This window comes from Elaeis guineensis, chromosome 2 (genome assembly GCF_000442705.2).
Source record: "Elaeis guineensis isolate ETL-2024a chromosome 2, EG11, whole genome shotgun sequence".
In the NCBI taxonomy this organism is placed as follows: Eukaryota; Viridiplantae; Streptophyta; class Magnoliopsida; order Arecales; family Arecaceae; genus Elaeis; species Elaeis guineensis.
The window spans coordinates 120,226,355-120,246,336 of NC_025994.2; the positions used below are offsets into that span (position 1 = coordinate 120,226,355).

General features: G+C 39.2%; 1 protein-coding gene across 1 annotated transcript; it reads left to right on the top strand.

Moving 5' to 3' along the window:
* Nucleotides 1–684: 684 nt before the first annotated feature.
* Nucleotides 685–15,309, top strand: LOC105039156 (uncharacterized). Its single transcript, XM_010915198.4, has 5 exons — nucleotides 685–1,817; nucleotides 10,524–11,199; nucleotides 12,259–13,687; nucleotides 13,794–13,883; nucleotides 14,665–15,309. Exons 1-5 carry the CDS (start codon nucleotides 1,121–1,123, stop codon nucleotides 15,241–15,243), a joined length of 3,471 nt encoding a protein of 1,156 aa, XP_010913500.1. The 5' UTR covers nucleotides 685–1,120; the 3' UTR covers nucleotides 15,244–15,309.
* The last annotated feature ends 4,673 nt before the right edge of the window (nucleotides 15,310–19,982 follow it).

The following is a 19,982-nucleotide window of genomic DNA, read 5'->3' on the forward strand; positions in this document are numbered from 1 at the left end:
TGCGAACTCATGGACTCAGCCGCTTGGAACAAAGTGCGCAGGTGGAGCTCCACCTTACTCAGGCTCTTTATCACTCCGCATCACACGTGTCACACTTCTTCTGAGACGACGACAGTCTACTGACACGACAATTTCTGTTATTTGTAAAGTGACCCCTGTAGGAGACTCACCAGATCCTATACAATCCAATGTAAATATCTCCATGGCACTATGGCAGGACGCAGTCTAATTATGATTCACCTATTGGAGCGTACCTTCTTCATCCTCTTTACATAGACATTTTAGCCCTGCCACGTACGAACCCGATGAAAAGGTTCTAACCTTTCACCCGTTGTGATGAGATGTCCTCGCGATCCACGGGCACATCCGACCACCCCGACACGGTGAAAAGGCCTTTACTTCCCACTCTACCACTTAGTCTGGGCGTACACCCAGAGTCGGACTGGAGTATCCAACGAAGCATCTTCCCCAGATCATGCATCAAGATACGCACTCAACGGAAGGTATGCGGCAGATTGTTCTGTTGTGCATCAAAATGTCCGATGAGCATTGCTGCGAGAACAAAAAGCTCGAACGCGCGCACCGCGCTGACGGTAATTTGCGCAAATTGGTGAGGGCATCTCCGTCCAGAGAAAAGAATCATGAGATCGCGAAGGAAGAGACGCGCCCTCGAGTCACATTAACCTCCAAAAGGGCAAAAAGGGGGCGGCTCTGCTCGGATCCATCATCCTCTCTCGCATTTCCCCGTTCCATTGTCCTCCGAACCCACGTCCACGGCCCCATACCTCTCGGCGCTGGGTCTTTTCCCCTTCGCCGCCGCCTTCTCCTCCCCTCCGTCTGCCCGGTATCCCTCTCTCTGATCGCTGTCCGCCCCGCTCCGGAGAAGGACTCGCTCCCCTTTTCTACGTTCTCGCCCCCCGTTTTAGCTGTCTGTCAATCGCTTGCCGCTACGGCTTCTGCTTTAAATTTCGAAGTTGTCCCACGGATCCATAGATTTGAGGCGGACATCGGTGGGCCTGCGGTTCCTTGAAGGGATTTGGCTGGCTCGTAGGAGGGTTTCTTTCTTTCGTTCTTTTTGATTCTTGATTCGTGGAATTAGGGTTTTGAGGGTTTTTTGGAGATGCCGCGGAGCTCTCGGCACAGATCCCACAGGTCGCACAAGCATAGGGACGAGAGGGATCGATCCGACTCCGAGGAGGATGGGAACTCGAGGGAGAGGCAGCCGAGGGAGGAAGAGCCTGCCGCCACTGCGTTAGCTAGGGTTTCTAGAGATCTGGAGCCGGAGAGGCGGAAATCCACAAATTCGCCTCAGGGGAAAGATTTGATTGGTGCCAGCAACGGTGATATCGTTGCTATCACTAGGGAGCATGGAAGGAAAAGGAAAGAACGGACTGAGGACGTGGCGGTGGCTGATCGGTGGAATGGGGCAGAGGAGGATGTTCTTGTGGCTGATAAAAGGTCCAAAGGGGAGGAATTTGGACCTGTAGACTTGGATAAGAGCTCAAAGTCAAAGCTTTCGGCTTCTGATTCCAAAAGCAGGTCGAGCAGAAGGTGTGAAGGCTCAAGTGAGAGAAATGAGGAGAGTGGAGGTAAGGTTGATTCGGCAAAGCGGAGGTCGGATAGGGATTCGAGCCGGAGAGAGAGTGATAGTCAGTATAAGGAGACAAGGGACAGGGATAGAGAACGGGCATCTGATAGGGATAAGAAGACCCAAGATTCCAAGCATGCAAGACCTGATGATGTGAGTAGAAAGTATAGCACTAAAACAGCAAGTCCTGAAGAGGAACGTGCAGCAAAGAAGAATATAGAAAATAGTGGTAAGGTACCCGATAACTTTAGTCCATCATGTTGTTGTTAATATGATGGTGGTTGATTATCTATTGTCATCTGTTCCTTATGGCATTCATTATAGTTGGTTGATCATAAATATGTCATGATTATTTTTTTATTTCTTTTCTTTTGCAGATCTGCTGACAAAATGTCATTGAGAAATTAAATATGTTATGAACACACTTTGTCTAGACTTGTCACAATTACTTACATTGTTTTGTTCTTTACTCCATAGTCCATAGTCTATACATTTGACACCAATTTAATCTAATTGAACATTTTCAGATAATTTAACTATAACATGTAGTGCCAGATGTACCATTTGGTTATGAATGTGCTTTCTATAAGCTTAAGATATGACAAAAACTGATTCTTGAATTATTGTTGTTAGATCTGAGATTCATAATAGTTGTCCCTGTGGCAGCAACTTTTTCCTGTTGATGTTCATATAAATGATACATTGTGCTTTTACAGGTTGGCGGAAAAGGTAAAGTGAAAAAACATAAGCACAATATCACTGTTTGTTGTCGAAAAAGTCATATACTCAAATCTGAGGACTGAGGGTGCATTGAAGTCATCCATTCATGCAATGGAGGTTTCTTGCCTTTGTTTGTGTTCTGATATGTTAGCAATCAGGATGTGTTATTGATCTTGAGCATGTCGACGAGATATTCCTTGGCTGCAAATGCAAGCTGTGCTCTTTATTATGTGGGTGCATATATTGAAATCCATTGTCTTTTTTATGCTTATTTTAAATTGGGCCAACTATTAGTAATGAATGGTGGGCTTGATTCACACATGATATATGTTTGTTGGTGAGGCTGTGGAGCTCTATATATAATTCATGAAGGAAATGTGAGGGCTTTTCACATGTAGTTTGAGTTTATGGGCAACATCCTGAAGCAGATTCCTTTTTTTCTGTCTATTTTGGGAAGGATGGAAATAGAAGAGGGTGTTTTTGACGGCACCATGTCTTGGTGGTTGAAGTGGAGTTGTGCCTCTAAGATGTTGTGTGGAAGTTGAATACCATCCAGATTTGGAATTACAAGTTAGTGTAAAACTAGGAGGGTTAGAATTAAGGACAAATTCTTTAGTATTAAGGTACCAATATAGGAGGTTTTTCAAAAAAACTAATTAAGATGTTTTGAACTTGTGTGATTTATGTGATAGGCAGCCTTGATAAGAAATAAAAAGGAGAGGCACATTTGATTAGGGAAGGACAAAGGAGCATTGGAAGTATTTTGATTTATTGGGTGTCTTCTAGATTTATTCTATTCTTGGTGGATTGAAGCCATCAAATACCAGCTCAACAGGTTGGTTGGTTTGTCAAGCATCACAGTCAAAACCCTTGTTCAAGGAAATAAAACTTGGGATATGACTTTGGGGGCCCTCTCGTGTGAGCTCTTGACAAATTTTGATGATGTGGGCATCTTGTTTGGTGGATGTGGTATAAAGATCCCATATGCTCATCAACTTCATTTTCAAAAGGTAATGTCTATGTTGGCTGGGTAAGTAGCTGAGCATTTTAATGGACTTATCTTTCAATATGAGTTGGAGATCAGGACTCTTACCATCATTTTAAAATTTGTTCAAAGGTTCTGCATTTAGCATGTTTTTAGAGATATTTTTACCAATTATTTTCTTTGGAGACTACATAATTATTTGTAACCTTTCTTTCAACTAATACGTAGGCCTATTGAGGTGTGATTTGGGGGTGGGCATCCAGCAGTTGTAAGAATCTATTGTATTGGGAGTCAGTGTTACATTGAAGTGGTCATGGGAATTGGATTTGGGTGTGTTTCTTGGCAAAATGGAAAAAGAGGGATATGAGGGTACATAGTAATATTTTTAAATAAAATCATTTATTTTTTATAATATTATATATTGGAAAATTTTAAGTGGGAGATTTATTAAAAGACCATATTGATTGGAAGAAATTGTTTGTTTCAATTTTTTGTATTTCAAGTAGTCTGTTTCAAATTTAATTCAAAACTTTTGTTGTAAAACTTCTTTTTATAACAATTTAGTTACATAAAGGTCTCACACAAAGTTACAAGCTGATGTCTCCCCTTGTTATTGCTTTTTTATAGCTGTTACTGGCTATGTAATCTTTTTTTATTTCTAAAAGCAGATTTGTGATATTGGGATGCAGAACCATATAATTGGCTCTTTCCTTGAACCTTTGAGGGCAATTCTGGCATTTTGGCAACTAGAAGCATCCAAACCCTCTCTAGAACATATTCAGGTTTGCATCATGTCACTTCTCTCCCTTCTCCTTTTGTTTTTGGTAAGAAAGAGGGAGGAGAGAGAGGTTGGGGGGGGGGGTTCAAAGACCCCTAAGAAAGCAACAACTCAAAATCTAAAATACGAGCAGCCAGAGAAGTCAGAGAGAGAGAGAGAGAGAGAGAGGAGAAGTAACAGATCATAGTGAATGGTCAAGTCTGATTGTATGCTTTGATTGAGACACCTAGCCTGCTGGCAAGTGAGTTGGCAGCATTCCCTTCACCTTCGGCAGCAGTGCCAAGTAGCGGAGAAGTGGCATCACTCTCTTCCTCTTTCTCTTCTAGCAATGATAGGGAAGCAACTCTCTCCTCTCTTCCTCCTGCATATGTATGTGCTCTCTCTCCCATTACCCCTAACTTATGCTCTATGTGTCCCTCCCCCCCCCCTCCCTCTCTCTCTCCCTTGCTTTTTCCTTGAAGGAGCCATGTTGGACTCATCTTAAAGAGAGTTCAATTTTGCAACTCCTAAAAACATGAAAATACCATGTCCGGTGCATGTTTCCATGTTTGACGTGCGTTGACTTGTGGATACATGTCAATGCAATGTTTCAAAGTGGGACTTTGATATGAAAATAACAGTTCCATGAGTTTGTATGTTGGTGGAAATTTTAGAGTAAGATAGGTTTGAGCTCTAGTGTTTTCATTAGTGAGTTAATTTTATTAATGAGGTTTATTTCAAAAGCGGTTCGGAGACTATGGGTTGGTTAAACTTTTGATCAGTAATGGATTGTGTTTGGTGGAGAAGTACACAAAATGCTAGAGGGCTGATGGATGCTTGCTTTATAGGGTAAGAACAGGTTTAGGTCATGTCAAATCTCTCTGCTAGTTGGCCTAAAAGTATACCTATTCTCCTTGTGGGGCTGGTCAGGTTAGGGCTACGACTCTTGGCTAGACTAGATTGTCAAACATAGCAGTCTCCTCACTCTATTGGGTTGCATTTGGCTATTGATGCAAATTGATAGCAAATTCGGTTGGAGATTTTGGTCCACATTTGGGAACAATATTGTTAAGATCGAAATCATATTGTAAATCATAGAGTGGTCGATTGAGAATGAATCATCTACAGATGCAAACTATAAGGTTCGTTCGGATTGATTGGAAATATTAGAAAAAGGTTGAGACTACATGAAAGGTAAGGAGCATATGTAAATTGTCATTTAAACAAACAATGTGTTAGAAAGCCTAATTTTGGTCATAGAATGTTTCAGACAACCACAAGGTCATAAATATCATGCCCCAAAGTCCCAAACCATGAATATTATAAATCGGTAGATTATCTTAATCTGGGTTACTGACATAAAAATGTATATAATTGTAGTGAACTCAATTCTTCTTTGAGGTAAGAAATTGTAGAAGAAATCAAATTTTCAAAATGGTTCCAGAACAACCATATCTATTTTTTCTTTACTCTCAAATTTTGATATTTTAAAGGAGATTGCTTTTTTGATGCTTTGAAAGTTAATAAATGATGAATTGGTCAGTATAAAAGTTAGAAATTAATTGATCTTAAAAGATTGATAAATATACAAATAACTTTAGTTTGTAGAATTGTGACCTGGATCTAGATGTTACCATCCAAAGCATCATATGATCCACGATCCAAATCTCTATCTTATGATCCATAATAATCCCAATCCATGGATCTCATCTAGACCATTGAGGGCCAATTTGATCTGGTCATATGATCTAGATCATGGATCATTGGATTCTGACAAGTGTTTTGGACCTTAACCCAATTGCTAGTACTAGATTTTGGGTCTTGTTTGGTGTGGGTTTGATCAGTTGTAAACAACACTTCAGTAATGGAGATCTATATACGATGAATACCTGTGACTCATATATGCACTTCAGAAGAAAAGAAGAGAAAAAACCCCCCGAAATTCTAGTTTTATTGGAAATCTTGTGCAAGGATGGTTTACATGCTCTACCTTTATGAAATTTTGCAAGATACTTATCTAACCAGACAGTTGCTGAGAGAAATGAGATCTATTTCGAGGATATATTTTACATTCAAAGGCAATAATTTTTCATTTTCCCCCTTTGTGTATGTTGTTAGGTTTATCCATCCTTGACCTTAAATGTTTTACCTTGTAGTATATCATGGTTTCTTTTTTACCTTAAAACTTTTGAGCATAGATTACAAATGGTTTAATTTAAACATTTTTGATTTTTCTTCGGCATGAATGTATTTATTAATTAATTTTATAGTTTTGTTATTCCATACCTACTCTTTGAGCACTTTCTATTATAATTTTCTTTCAAAGAGATCCGCACCCAAATCTCCTCCTATGCTCGTTCTTGTTTCAAGTACCTAAGTTTCTTTGAACCAGCTAATATTCAAAAGCATATTATTATATTAGGCCAAGATAACTAAGTTAAGGGATGTTTCGAAGATTTTGGAATCACATATAGAAAGGCTTTTGCAAAGAAGGATCTGGTGTGATTGATGGGGTGGGTTTGTTGAAATATGTGATTGATAGGAAGTTCTTGATGGTTTAAGAATTCATCGATGACTTATCTCAAGATTTAGATCAGAGGCAATGTGCTTTTAGGGAATGAAAGTCGAGGATGAAAATATTGATGTATGGAGCCATGTTTGTGGTCAAATGCTTGAAATCCCCCTCCCCCCTGCTGCATCAGAGAAACTTTAGTATAATTATCACTACATGAAAGAAAGAAGATGAAGTAGAAGAAGGTGTGGTTTTAAGCCCATCAAATCAAGCTAATAGACTGCTTGGTTTTGCAACTTGGAGAAAGTGGTCCTTGGGAATTAGATAACATGAAATATTGAGAAGTTTTTTGTGACAGGATAAGGGTCCCAGTTCGGTTTTGCTCTTCCAGATGGTTTGTCTCGAATCTTCACTGGTCCATGTGTGATTATCTTTCTATAGGGTGTGGTTGGAACATGTGGTGTTTGAAAGATGGATCACAGGGTTGTTGGAGGACATGAGGAAGGTTTTCTGTCAACTATTTTATTGGGAGTTAGTGCAAATCTATGAGTTGATAAACAGAGGCTTCTGTTCTTGTCGACAAAAGCCTATAGAACTATTTAAAAGATTAACAATTGATGAGAATGGTGTGAAAGGTTATGCTGGGGGAAAAAGATGTCTTTGTATGGTTGATATAGCCTGATTATGCATTTTGAGGGCATCCATGAAATTTGCTCAAAAGAACAATGTGATTTAGGAGGTTGGTAAGGAGGGAATTTTTTAAATTGGAGTACACTGAGTAGTTTAAGTGTAGCAATCGATTGAAGATAAAGATGATAATAATTTGTCTTTAGTAAATGCAATACATATACTTGACAAGGTGACTGATAATATAAGAAATTTTATGGATGGATCATGGATGTATATTTAGAGTGTGATAAGTTCATTTGTTTTCTTTAGCATTGGGCAAAACAGTGTGGACCAAATTGAGAGGGCGATATTTTTGATGTGGGATTGGGGAGTTAAGCTTGATGATAAGTTTGCAAGAAGAGGAGGTGAAGGAAGATGTTTGTAAGATGAAAGGTGAAATATTTTTGGCTTTAAGGTGTTCCTCTTGTTGTTTTATCATCCATTGTTGGAGTCTTGGAGATGTTGTCACAGGAATTTTCTGAGAGTTTCATGGCAAAAGTTTTTGAGTGGGTGTTATGACACTTCCATTGAAGCATTTTGTGTAAAAAAGACTTGTGGTGGTTAAAGACTGTACATTATTTAATAAACAGAAGAAATTATCTTTAGAACAAAAAGAAATTATAGAAGTAAATGAGGTGTTAGCATCAAGATGGAAAGGCAAAGCTGAAGGATCGATTGTTGGGTACCAAAGTGCTTCCATTAATATTCAGTGCACTAGTGCTAGCTCCTGTATTGCTTTTGAACATTTGAATGTCAAATAATTTCTGGAGAAAGGATTTATTTACAAAAATAATCTAGTAAAATGCCATTGATAAAGTGAGGCAAGAGTGCTTGTGATATCCCTTGAGAAGGGTAAGTTTTGGAAAGAATGAGAATGGAGATCTGTAACATCCAGTACTATTTGATATTTTAGCTTAATGATCTTATGAAAATTTAATTATTTCCACTTGATCTTAATTTGGAAGGCTCTATACCCCTGTTCTAAGAGACTGATTTCACATGTTTGGAACCCTGGAGGCTTCTCCAGCGAATACTGTCTGGGTTATGGAGCTCAAATAATGCATTTTGGTGGAGGGACCAAAAAGTTGACTCACAAGAGGGAAATATGGTTGTCATGGGGTAGTCTGTGCAATAAATGATGTTGGAAGTTTGTAGGTGTGAAATATTTTTATTGTGCACAAGGAATTTGGAAAGATAGTGTCTGGAAAGAGAATAAGTTTGATATTTGTTCAAGGGCTTAAGGTGGCAGGATGGATAATTTTTAATTGTCTATTTACTTGGTAGTTAGGTTTCTTAAACTTTTCACTCTTGCCGCCTGCACTTATGTTGTTGTGAGAAACATTTTAACGTAGGGGAAGAGTAGTGTAAAAAGGACCTTTAAAATTAGGAAATGGACTCCTTACTCCATTCATGGTGTGCTGTGTATGTCTCTAGATTTCTAAGCATTTCCATGTTGCTATTAATTCAAAAGTATAGATGCACATGGGAGTATGTTTTAAGAAATAAAATGAAAAAGAAGGGAAATATAGGTCAACTACCTTGTTATTTATACTGGTTAAAACAATTTTCTAAAGCCCATCCCTAGGTATCGGGCATAGGAGATGGGGTGCTTCGTTATTTATGGTAAGTTAACCACTACTGTGTTATGGCATAAGGTCTTTGTTCTCAGGTTTGTGCAGTTTGTTACTCACTTTAAGCACCCCAAAAGTTTGGAGTGCTGTTCCCTCCTGATCTTTTGGGAATTTGAAGAAAAGTGAAACTGAGAAATTGTTGAAAAGTTGAAAGAGATTGGTTGGAAATCCAGGAAGTCTACAGCTAGCCTGAGCTTTACATAAATGGCTAGATATTGAAGAAGAAAATGAGAGGATCAATAGAACTAAGGGATATATCATAAGATACTTTTTGGGTAAGTGACTATAAATATTAGTCCAAAATTTGTGGAGATAATCCTATGTAAATGGCCCTTTATGCTTGCATGTTGAAGAATATTCCAAAACAGGCAATTTGACTGTATATAATCTGAACATGTGTAATGTGAAATATTTCTAGCTATGTAACTAAAGACACTAAATTAAGGTAAATGGCCATATTTGCTTGCATGTTTAAGAAAAATTTCGGAACAAGCAGTTTGACTGTATAAAATCCGAACATCTGATGTGAAAAAGTTCTAGCTATGTAACTAAAGGCACTAAATTAAGGTAAAAGCTGTAATTGTTACAATATATGATTCAAATAATTATTGCTTAGGCACCATTATAGTCTGCTCTTGGTACATTTAATTTTGCCTATGCAATATAATGCTGGATTTATCATGGATGGTAGCGCTTTCATCCATGGGTCTGAAACTTTTTCTTTGAAAATAGGCCATGGATCTGAAACTCTATAACTCAAACTCCGAATATAATTTGACGTGCTTTCTGATTATTGTTGATGGATGTTTGGCCCAGCTTAAACTAGTTGGTACAAGGGTTATTTGTTGTCATTCGTGTCATCCTGGAAATACTATTTGTTGTTTGTGTTTTCTTCTTTTCTTTGTCACCTTTCCTATTATTCTTCCCTTCAAACCCTTGAAGGTCTAGGTAGGTTCACAGAAGCCAGTTTACTTTGTGATGAAACTCAATATCATATACAAAATCATCCACCATAAGACAGCTCATTTTTCAATTTGTAGTCGTTAACTGATGCTTACGTTATATTTTATTTCCTTTTAACATGTAATCTTAACAAATTCAATCTTCTTGTTTCTAGATCTAGTTTGTGGACTATTTACAAAGATGATCACATGGCTGCTTCATAATTCTCTAAGCATGTAGCAAGCTTCAATGGGATGCTGTTGTTTCATCATGAGATTGCTTTTATATTAACAAGTAGTTTGCAGCCCTTTTAAGTTTTAATTCTGTTCTTTCATTGCTCCAACGTGTCAATATTAGTGGTTACAAGCACTCTATCAAGATAAAGTTATCTGGACTGATTATTGTAAGGTTGATCAATGACCTGTTTCTTATTAGAGTAATATGGGTTTGTTTCTCATAAATCATTAAATGCTTTTCTTTCTGTATTTCCTATCTCTTAATCAGTGAGTGGTGACTAATAGATGGGTTGATGCTAGGTGGTGATGACTATGGTTTCACTTAACTGTAATTCTTCTGCTAGATAATGCCTGCAATAAATGTACTATACGTGCCATTTCTTCATACATTTTTTATTGTAATTTGCTATTTATGTATAATGCATCCCATTATCCTGTAATTTTTAGGCTTAACCAGTATCTTCCTTCTGTGTGGTTTAACAGAATGGCAAGTACAACATGAGATGCACAACCCTGATTTTGAAAAAGAGCTTGAGAAACGTGTCAGGAGGTGGAGAGATGATTCTGAAGATAAAGATAAATGGTTGGGTGATGGCAGAGACAGTGATGATAGGAGTGATACAAGACTATATTCTAGAGATGATCATACTAAATATAGAAGCTTCAAAGACGAAAGGCATGAAGATGGAAAGTATAGAGATAAATACAGGGATGATGTTCACAAGGACCAAAAACACTGGGATGACAAGCGCCGAGATGAACGTTCGTCTCGGGATCGTACTGGTGACAGGACTGACAGTAAGCATAATAGAGATGAAAACAAATCCTCTGAGAGTCATTATAAAAAACATAAGCTTCAGGACAGTGATCATGATGGAAGCCCTTGTTTTGATGATCGTGGCACCAAGCTTAAGGATAGCAGGGGAAGGAAGAGGTTCTCTGAGGGCCATGAGGATCATGGTGATTCGAAGGCTCGTGGTGCAAAGGAACTATGTGAAGATGGGGGAAAAGTTTTATCCAGTACTAGTAAAATATATTCCCATACCAATAGATCTAGGACAGAGCATCGACACTCAGACAAGGTTGATTCTAGTCCAAACAATAACAGACCAAAGAGCTCTGCCAGCTCCAGTGCTCATGTTGTCAAAGATCATAGCAGGTAACTTTGTTGTCTCTCATTTTCATCTCTTCTGCTAAATTTCTTTGTATTTTATAGTAGTTTCTATGGGAGGTAATTAACTATCATCTTCCCTTGCTCCATATCAACTGTTTGAATCAATAAGATATTCAATCACATTTTCTGGTAACAGTTTTCCCTCTTTTATGGCCAGCACCTTTTTTATTTATTTTTACGTTGTTGTTGTTGGATAGATTACTAAAGTTTCATTGTTTTCTCAAAAAAGGATGCAGCTGAGATATGATATTGTAGAAAATTGTAACTGTGTACTATATACTGCTCCTGACCTGGAGTATGGGTCTCGGGAAATATTTAACTCAATATGTAATGGCTATTTTCCATTTAGAAGTATGCTGCAATTTGAGAGTTTTTTATGGTAACATTGTAAAAATATGGAATCTGTATGTCAGGAACTACATTTTGAAAAATTGTTATGTTTTCAAAAGCATTTGTGAAGGTTATATTGTTATTCTGCTTTTATATGGATCTGTTTATGTAAGCATGCACAAAAATGCCATTGGCTTCATGGTCCAATGATAGTAAACTCATGGAGCTATCTATATATTTTAAGCAGAGAGATATGGGTCATGTACTGATAGTGTGGTGCCCCTCACTTATAGTGATTGGTTGCTCATGTTTTGGCCATCAACCTTGTCAAGACTGGTGGAAAAGTGCTTGTATTTTTTGAATTTCCTTGGTGGTCAGGAGCTGTCTGATGACAAATCAGTTCTCGTAGATACCCCTAATTTATAAGTTTCTCTTACAGTTTCTTTCTTTTTATTATTTCACCTTATCTATTTATTACATGTCCATTTACACATATTCCTGATGTCAGTTACCATTTTAATTCCATCTATTTATTTTTAAGATCGCCTGATATCTGTCTGTCAGATAATTGCATTTCAAAGTGTAATTTCTCTAGGAGCTGATAATATGTGGTATATGTTATTCATATTGGTCAATGCTTGTATCTCTAAATGTACATTTGAAATCCCCTGATAATGTATTATTTATAATTTGTATTTCTATTCTAATTTTCAGGCATAGCTCAAAGCAAGCAGATTCTGCATTCAGAGAATCACCATCTGAAGAGAGAATTCGCCCTGGTGCAGCTTCTTCAGGAGATCGTGCAACTGCAGTTAGAGATGGTCAGCGAGTTTCCGAGTCTCGGTCAACAGATAAGTTTAAGCCAAAGGATCACATCCATTTGATGGAAGCTGCTGCTTATTCTCATTATGATAGGACCCCAAAATCTGATGCTTATACTTCACCAAATAAGTTAAAAGAAAAATCTCCATCTACTGGTGAGAGACGATTTCCGGATAGAACTAGTGCCAGATGTAGTCTTGATGCTGAAGTAGGACGAAAGCACAGCAGTTCGAAGGATGGAGATAGAGAAAGAGAATTGCCTCTGGAGAGACCGATTCTGGATGACCGATCTCAAATGGAGTTTCGTAACAGGGAGCCCACTCCTGGTAGTTCATCATCTAACCGAGCTGGTCACTTCTCTGGCAGTTCACCTAATCACCTCCCCCCTCCCCCGCCTGTGAGGCTTGGGATTGATAGTCCTTCGGTTTTGGGCTTGTATGAAGGTGACAATAGAGTCCAGGTTAGTGATCGTAAATCCTATAACCGTCAGAGGAGGAGCAGTGATGTTAGTTTGGGAAGAGGTCATGGAAATGCTTGGAAAAGTGGCCCGGCCTGGCCTTCTCATCTAGCAAATGGTTTCATGCCCCTCCAACATGGTCCACCTCCAGCTGGATTTCATCCAGCTATGCAGCAGTTTCCTGGTCCTCCCTTATTTGGTGTTAGACCTCCAATGGATTTGAGCCACACTGGGATTTCCTATCACATACAAGAAGCATCTGACAGGTTTACTGGTCATGGCCGCCCTTTTGGGTGGCATAATACAGTTGGTGAATCATGCCCTCCTCACTTGCAAGTGTGGGATGGTAGTAACAGTATATTTGGTGATGAATCCCATATATATGGGAGGCCAGAATGGGATCAGAATAGGCATGCAGTAGGCAGCAGAGGTTGGGAGATGAATGCTGATATGTGGAAGGGACAAAATAGTAACATCAATATGGATTTTCCTGTACTTCAGAAGGAACTGGAACCTTCAACACGTGTTCTTGCAGATGACACTTGGATTGGGCAACCTGGCCAGCGGTCCTATGGTGAAGGGGTCCGATCAGAACGCTTGTCATCTGAAGGTATTGATGCAAAGAGATTAAGTGATACACTTTCTTCAAAAAATGCTGCTGGAAGTCCTCCAAAAACTGTACAGAAAAGGATAGCTTCTGAAACACCAGACAACAATAATGCCAATTTTTGTGCCAAATACCTATCCAGGATTGACATCTCGCTTGATCTTGCTGATTCTGAGTTGTACAAGAACTGCATGTCCCTATTGGGGAAACTGGACATGACTGATGCATGCGATAAATCGAAGCATGAACACTCCCAGGTACTGAATATATATGTATGTTGCTTGAAACAAATCATTCTCATATTCTGTTTTATAATGTATCATGTCTCTTTCCCTTTATGATGGCATACTTCTTCTGTTGCAGAATAATAAAGAAGATATTAAAGTGAGAAGACAAGGCGCAAGTCACATCTTGAACTCACTCTTTCCTGCAAGAAGAGATGCTATTTTTCAGGTATAGTAATGTTTAAAGATGAGAATTTTTGTTAAACTTAAACATATATATACTAATATTTAGCATTTGCTGTTCAGATAAATATACACATGTTCAAGTCAATCTTATGCATGACATGATCTTCTTGTTATTGTTATTATTCTTTTGGTGTTCCTTTATATGCAAGCCTTATTTGTCAGCTAGATGCTTGCAGACTTTGAGCTTACATACTCCACTTATTGATAGCATGGAATTGTAGGCTTTCGATAACAATATCTTAAACACATTTGAGCACTTGGAAAGCAATTCCTTTGTTAAGATTTACCTCGTTCAAACCCAAAGGAGATTTAGATCTAGCTGCCAAACAAGAATTCTGTAGGCTGATTATTTTTGATTTTTTAAATCTTTGGAGTTTGGACTTTAGCCAGCATGACGCGATGTCTAACTGACTGATCTTGGTATTCTTGACTGTTTTCTGAATTTATGACCCAGTTTTTGGGGATATGTAAATGAGTACCATCAAAGTTCTTTTATGCTTTCCTGAATTCATGACCCAGTTTTCAGGGTTCCCATAACCAGATCCAACCCATTTGCAGCCCTATAAGGAACTTTCATTGTGGTCAATTGACGAAATGCAAGATCTTGGTTTGTTATTTCATGCATTAGACCGCCTGTTAGATTGTTGCACTTCAAAAGCTATGTAGTGTTTAATTCAAACAATATGTTGGCATATTAATTTTGAAGAAATATAAATTGATGTATGTTAGATCATTGATTTCTTATGCTGATTCTATGGTTGCAGAGAGCCATGTCGCTGTATAAGAAGCAGAATGAAGGATTACATGTGACTTTCCCTGCATCACCAGCTGTCTGTCCAGAAGAGAGGAAAGACTCTCAGCAAGCTTCAGATCAGGGGGGAGCATTGGAAGTTGGTGAGCAGATTTCCTCAGAAAACATGGCTTCAGCAAATGAAGGAAAAGACTCAACTGTTGATGCTGATGTTTTCAATTCCATTAGTAATATGGTAGAAGCAAAAAGCACAGCTACAAATGCTGATGTTGCCAATTCTGCTAGTGTCGTGGAAGAGGCAAAGAACACAACAGCCACCGATGCTGTTGGTGCCAATTCTGCTAGTAAGATGGAAGAGGTGAAGAACACAATCACTGATGCCAGAGGTGCCAGTTTTGCTGGTGACGTGGAAGCAGCAAAGAGCATAATTACTGATGCTTGTGATCTTCCTGGTGATGCCAAGGAGCAGCAATCTGATTTTGTTTCTGATGCTGCCGTTTTTGCCAATGGTTCTCAGGCTTGTGAGGTTTTGAAGGCAGAATGTAGGGTAAATTTAAGTCGGATACATGATTCTCCTGAAAGTACACATTGAAACATTTTCTATTTGGTTTTCTAATGCCATCAGGGTCATGGGCCCCTTTTATGCCTGTTTTTGATATACCTGTGCTCTGCTCTTTTCTGCATGCCTTATTTTGGTTCATGATATTATTTTTATATTTCTTAAAAAATATCATTAGATCATGTCCGTCGTTCTGTTGTCGGCGTGGCATTGCACAGTTTCTTCTGTTTTCTGTTGCATCGCTCTTTTTGAGTGCCCTGTCAACTCGACCCTGCCCTACCATTATTTCTCTCGAGTCCCAGCCGCATGACTTACCGGGATGAAGGTTACACGGTTGAAGCTCCTCAATATGAGGCTGAAGTTTGAAGCACTGACTGAGGTACCATGTTCTTAAGTTATAAAAAATTCTCGGCTCTTTCATTGCGCATTTTGTCATCCTTTCCCTTCACGATTTTGCCTTTTGTGCACATTGTGAAGATCCATTATATTCTTTTTCCTGTGTCTGATGTCAGCTGGGGAACTTGGCTGGATGAGGAAGATGGAAAGGATATTCAGCAAGAGATACGCAAGGTAAGAGTTCTATTACTTTACCTAAGGTAAAGATATGGTTCTAGAAATGCAAAATTTTAACAAAGGCTAGCTATTTCCGAGGCCACTTCATTTTGTTCAGGATTCTACATCCCGCAGAGTCTATTAGGATATTTCTATAGGACTGGGTCGAAAATCTTGAAAGATTCATGAATTTGGCCATCAATTGAAGAATGATCCCATATCAACCAAGTACTGTCCAGTTCAAATTTTGTGGGAACAAAAAGGGCTTCCATATATATATATATATATATATATATATTATAACTTTATGTAGTCTAAAGGCTAAGTTTTGGGTTGGGTTTGGACTGACCATTAGAAAGTGCGTGCTATATGGGTCAACAAGTTCGATTCCCGAGTGTGTGTGGATGGTCCTATGGGATTGGGATGAAAATATTGTAGAAATCAGATCTGTTGTCTTATCTAGTTTGTATTTTCTAAGAGTGTCCAACCTCTGTCCAAAATTAACTTTTGGACTATGGAAAGAAAAAAAGATTTTTATAAATCTTCTTTTTCTTTCCATAGGATTTAAGTTGAATCGGATTTGATTAATACAGAGCTATATTTAAATAAATAGTCTAATTTATAAATTTTATAGGATTTTTAGTCCAATTCTCTAAAAATAGCCGAGGAGGCCCTAAAGGTTTAAAGAAACATGAAAAAAAGAATATTGTAACTTTTTGGTGGAAACGTCACTTCCCTCATCTTATTATGATCCCAAGGGCCAGTTTTCCTTTTTCGAAAGAAATAAAGTCCAAAATCCAAGGTTGAAAGTATGAATAAAGTTCTGTATTTCTTAACATGTTTTATATTAAAAATATGGGGTAAATGAGATGCTTTTACATGAAAGTTCATCATGAAACGCGGTAACAATGTGGTCTGTAGTTTGTTGAGTATGGAGCTGTTAGGCAAGCCCAAGCAGGTTGCAACTTTCATTTGGGTTTAAAGTAGGATTTTGTCATATTTAAACTTGGGTGTATCTGCAAGATATAATGCTGCAAGATCAACAGAGAATCTTGTTCGCTATGATACGTAAATAGTGTGACGTCTGATGAGTACGTCCGTTTCAACATAAAGTTCCTCTCTTTTTCTCTTTTTCTCAACGCCGTGTATAACGAGTCCAAATGAATGAACGCTCGGTGGACGTCTTTAGGCTTACAGATACCATTTTTTCCCTCACTTCCCTCTTTTCCTGGTTAGCGTCATTATTTTCGGTCGACAGAGCCGCTAGGCGGCGCTAGTTTTTCAACTGAACCCAGGATTAAATCACCTTTTTTTTTTTTCAATGTATAATAGCAATGTGGTCTAGGATGGAATCCTTGGTCTAGGGTGGATCTCTAATAATTTTTCCAATTTTTCGCGCGCCACTTTGTCCTTTTTTTCGCTTCAAGGTATTTTAGTGCTACTCTTCTTTTCCCGCTTTGTTCTGTTTTTTCCCGATTCTTTTTCTCGTGTTGGATGGATCAACCTCTGATCTGTGATCTGAAGTAATGAAGCCCAGTTCGATCCAAAGTTTTTATTATTAAAAACATAAGCTATTTTGGAATATTAATTAGATTTCAATCATTAATTGCCTTGATTAAATAAACCTGATGTGCTCTGCACCTATAATAATTTTGAAAATCTTTTCAATAATAAATTTGATGTGGTTAGTTATTAAACTTATATTGTTATCAGTTGTTGCTTAAATCGATCGAAATTGAAAGACGGACATCTGAAAACCTCGTGCGGTGATGCTAGTGTTGAAGTCACCTGCAAAATAAGTTTCAAATAAGAGATTATGGCTCCAACAAGGATCCTCCGATACTTAAGTCAGAAAAATAGAGAACAAAAGAGTTCTCTGAGAGGGGTTTAATTGGACTTATCTGAGTCCTCGGGACTCTGACTGTTTATATAGGAGGATGTCGGACAGCTGGATTGTTACATGTGAGATTGCACGATTCCGAGATTGCCGGATTGTTGGACATGCTAAACTAGATGAGATAATTCAGTCCTTAATCACTCCTGTGAGATCAGAAAAAATGGTTACGCCAAATCTTATCCATTCGGTATAGATAACTGTCGCGCACGTTGAAGAGATAAGTCGGCTGAACAACTCATATACAGGTCAGACCTCGGAGACGCCTTAGCTCAGCATGGAGATGGACTCCTCAGCTCATACGGCAGTTAGCGGTTGTGTTGATGATCCGAGAACTTGAAATATCTTGTGATATAGTGCTGATCCGAAGTGCTCACGGTAATCACCATAATACTATCTCTTACTCTTGAGTCTGATGCCACGCGTTTTTGTCTTCACGCCTGCTTCTATTGCATTTAAAGCAGATGACGTCAGCTTAATGCGATTGATGTGGACGGATGTAACTAATGGGACCACTCAGACGATGATTTTTTTGAGGTTTTAATCACTTTACGGTAGCTTTTTATTTTCTTCCTCCGTTAAATTTACGTTTTGAAGGCACAGGTAGTCACAAATCTACAAAGGTAGCCATAGATCTTTTTTTTTATAAAAATTTTAATAAATAAAAAAATATTTTGTTCTGGAAGTCGTTGCTTCGTTCCAGCTTTAAATTTGTATCTGTGCTTTGTGAATTTTGCTCGGCTCGTAGAGAACAACACAAATAGGTGCTCAGATCAGTGTGAGAAAATACTCAGTGCTCAGCTCAGCACGAGTAAGGTTCTAGGTTGCTCAGTTTTAGCATAGATATACTTAGGACAATTTCGATTGAAGTGAACATATTTAGAGCAGTTTAGAACAACTTGAATGTAATCTGACCGTTCATGAATCTGAGGCATCATAATAATTATCTCAACACTACTCCCTACTCCTGAGTCTAAGAGAATACCTCAGACGAAAGAAGTACTTGTTGAGATAATGCCTCTGGCCATACGTTATCCATCTTTTTATTCTTCTTCTGAAGAGGCAGTGTGTGCTGGTGGCGAGCTTGTGCCTATAGCATTTAGAGCTCTTTAGTGGCGTTCTGAGCATCTGGTAAGTTAGCCTTCACCGGTGGCATTGTGTGCCTGCGGCGATCTTATGCCTACAGCATCTAGCACTTCTTGTTTTCATGCGAGAGACAGTGTGTGCCAGCGGTGAGCTTGTGTCTACGGCATCTTGCACTCTCGACAGTATTCTGAGGGTCTGATTAGTTATCCCTCTGGCGGTTCTCTAAGGGTCTCCCTCTGCTTCTCGTACGACTCGGGCTCTGCAAGGGTCTGGTAAGTTAGCCCTCCCTCAGAGTCACCGAAGTCTTCTCGAATGTTTGATAAGTTAGCCCTCCAGAGATTCCCTAAGGGTCTCCCTTCGCTTCTTGCACGACTCGGGCTCTGCAGGGGTCTGGTAAGTTAGTCTTGCTTCGGAGTCATCGAGATCTTGTTGAAGGTCTGGTAAGTTAGCCCTCACAGGTAGTATTGTGTGCCTGCGGCGATCTTGTGCCTATGGTATCTAGCACTTCTCATTTTCGTGCGAGAGCCAGTGTGTGCCTGCGGCGAGCTTGTGCCTACGGCATCTTGCACTCTCGACGGCATTCTGAGGGTCTGATTAGTTATCCAAATAGAGATTCCCTAAGGGTCTCCCTCTGTTTCTCGTGCGACTTGGACTCTGCAGGAGCCTTGTAAGTTAGGTCCATCTTGAAGTCGCCTAGATCTTCTCGAGGGTCTGGTAAGTTAGCCTTTACGAGTGACATTGTATGCCTGCGGCGATCTTGTGCCTATGGCATCTAGTATTTTTCATCTTCGCATGAGAGGCAGTGTGTGCCAGCGGCGAGCTTATGCCTACGGCATCTTACACTCTCGGCAGTATTTTGAGGGTCCGATTAGTTATCTCTCCGGAGGTTTCCTAAGGGTCTTCCTCCACTTCTCATGTGACTCGGACTCTACAGGGGTCTGGTAAGTTAGCCTCATCTTGGAGTCGTCGAGGCCTTTTCGAGGGTCTGATAAGTTAGCCTTCATGAGTGGCATTGTGTGCCTGTGGTGATCTTGTGCCTATGGCATCTAGCACTTTTCTCATCTTCACGTGAGAGGCAATGTGTGCTAGCAGCGAGCTTGCCTACGGCATCTTACACTCTCGACGGTATTTTGAGAGTCTGATTAATTATCCCTTCGGAGGTTCCTTAAGGGTTTTCCTCCGCTTCTCGTGCGACTCGGACTCTGCAGGAGTCTGATAAGTTAGCCTCACTTCGGAGTCG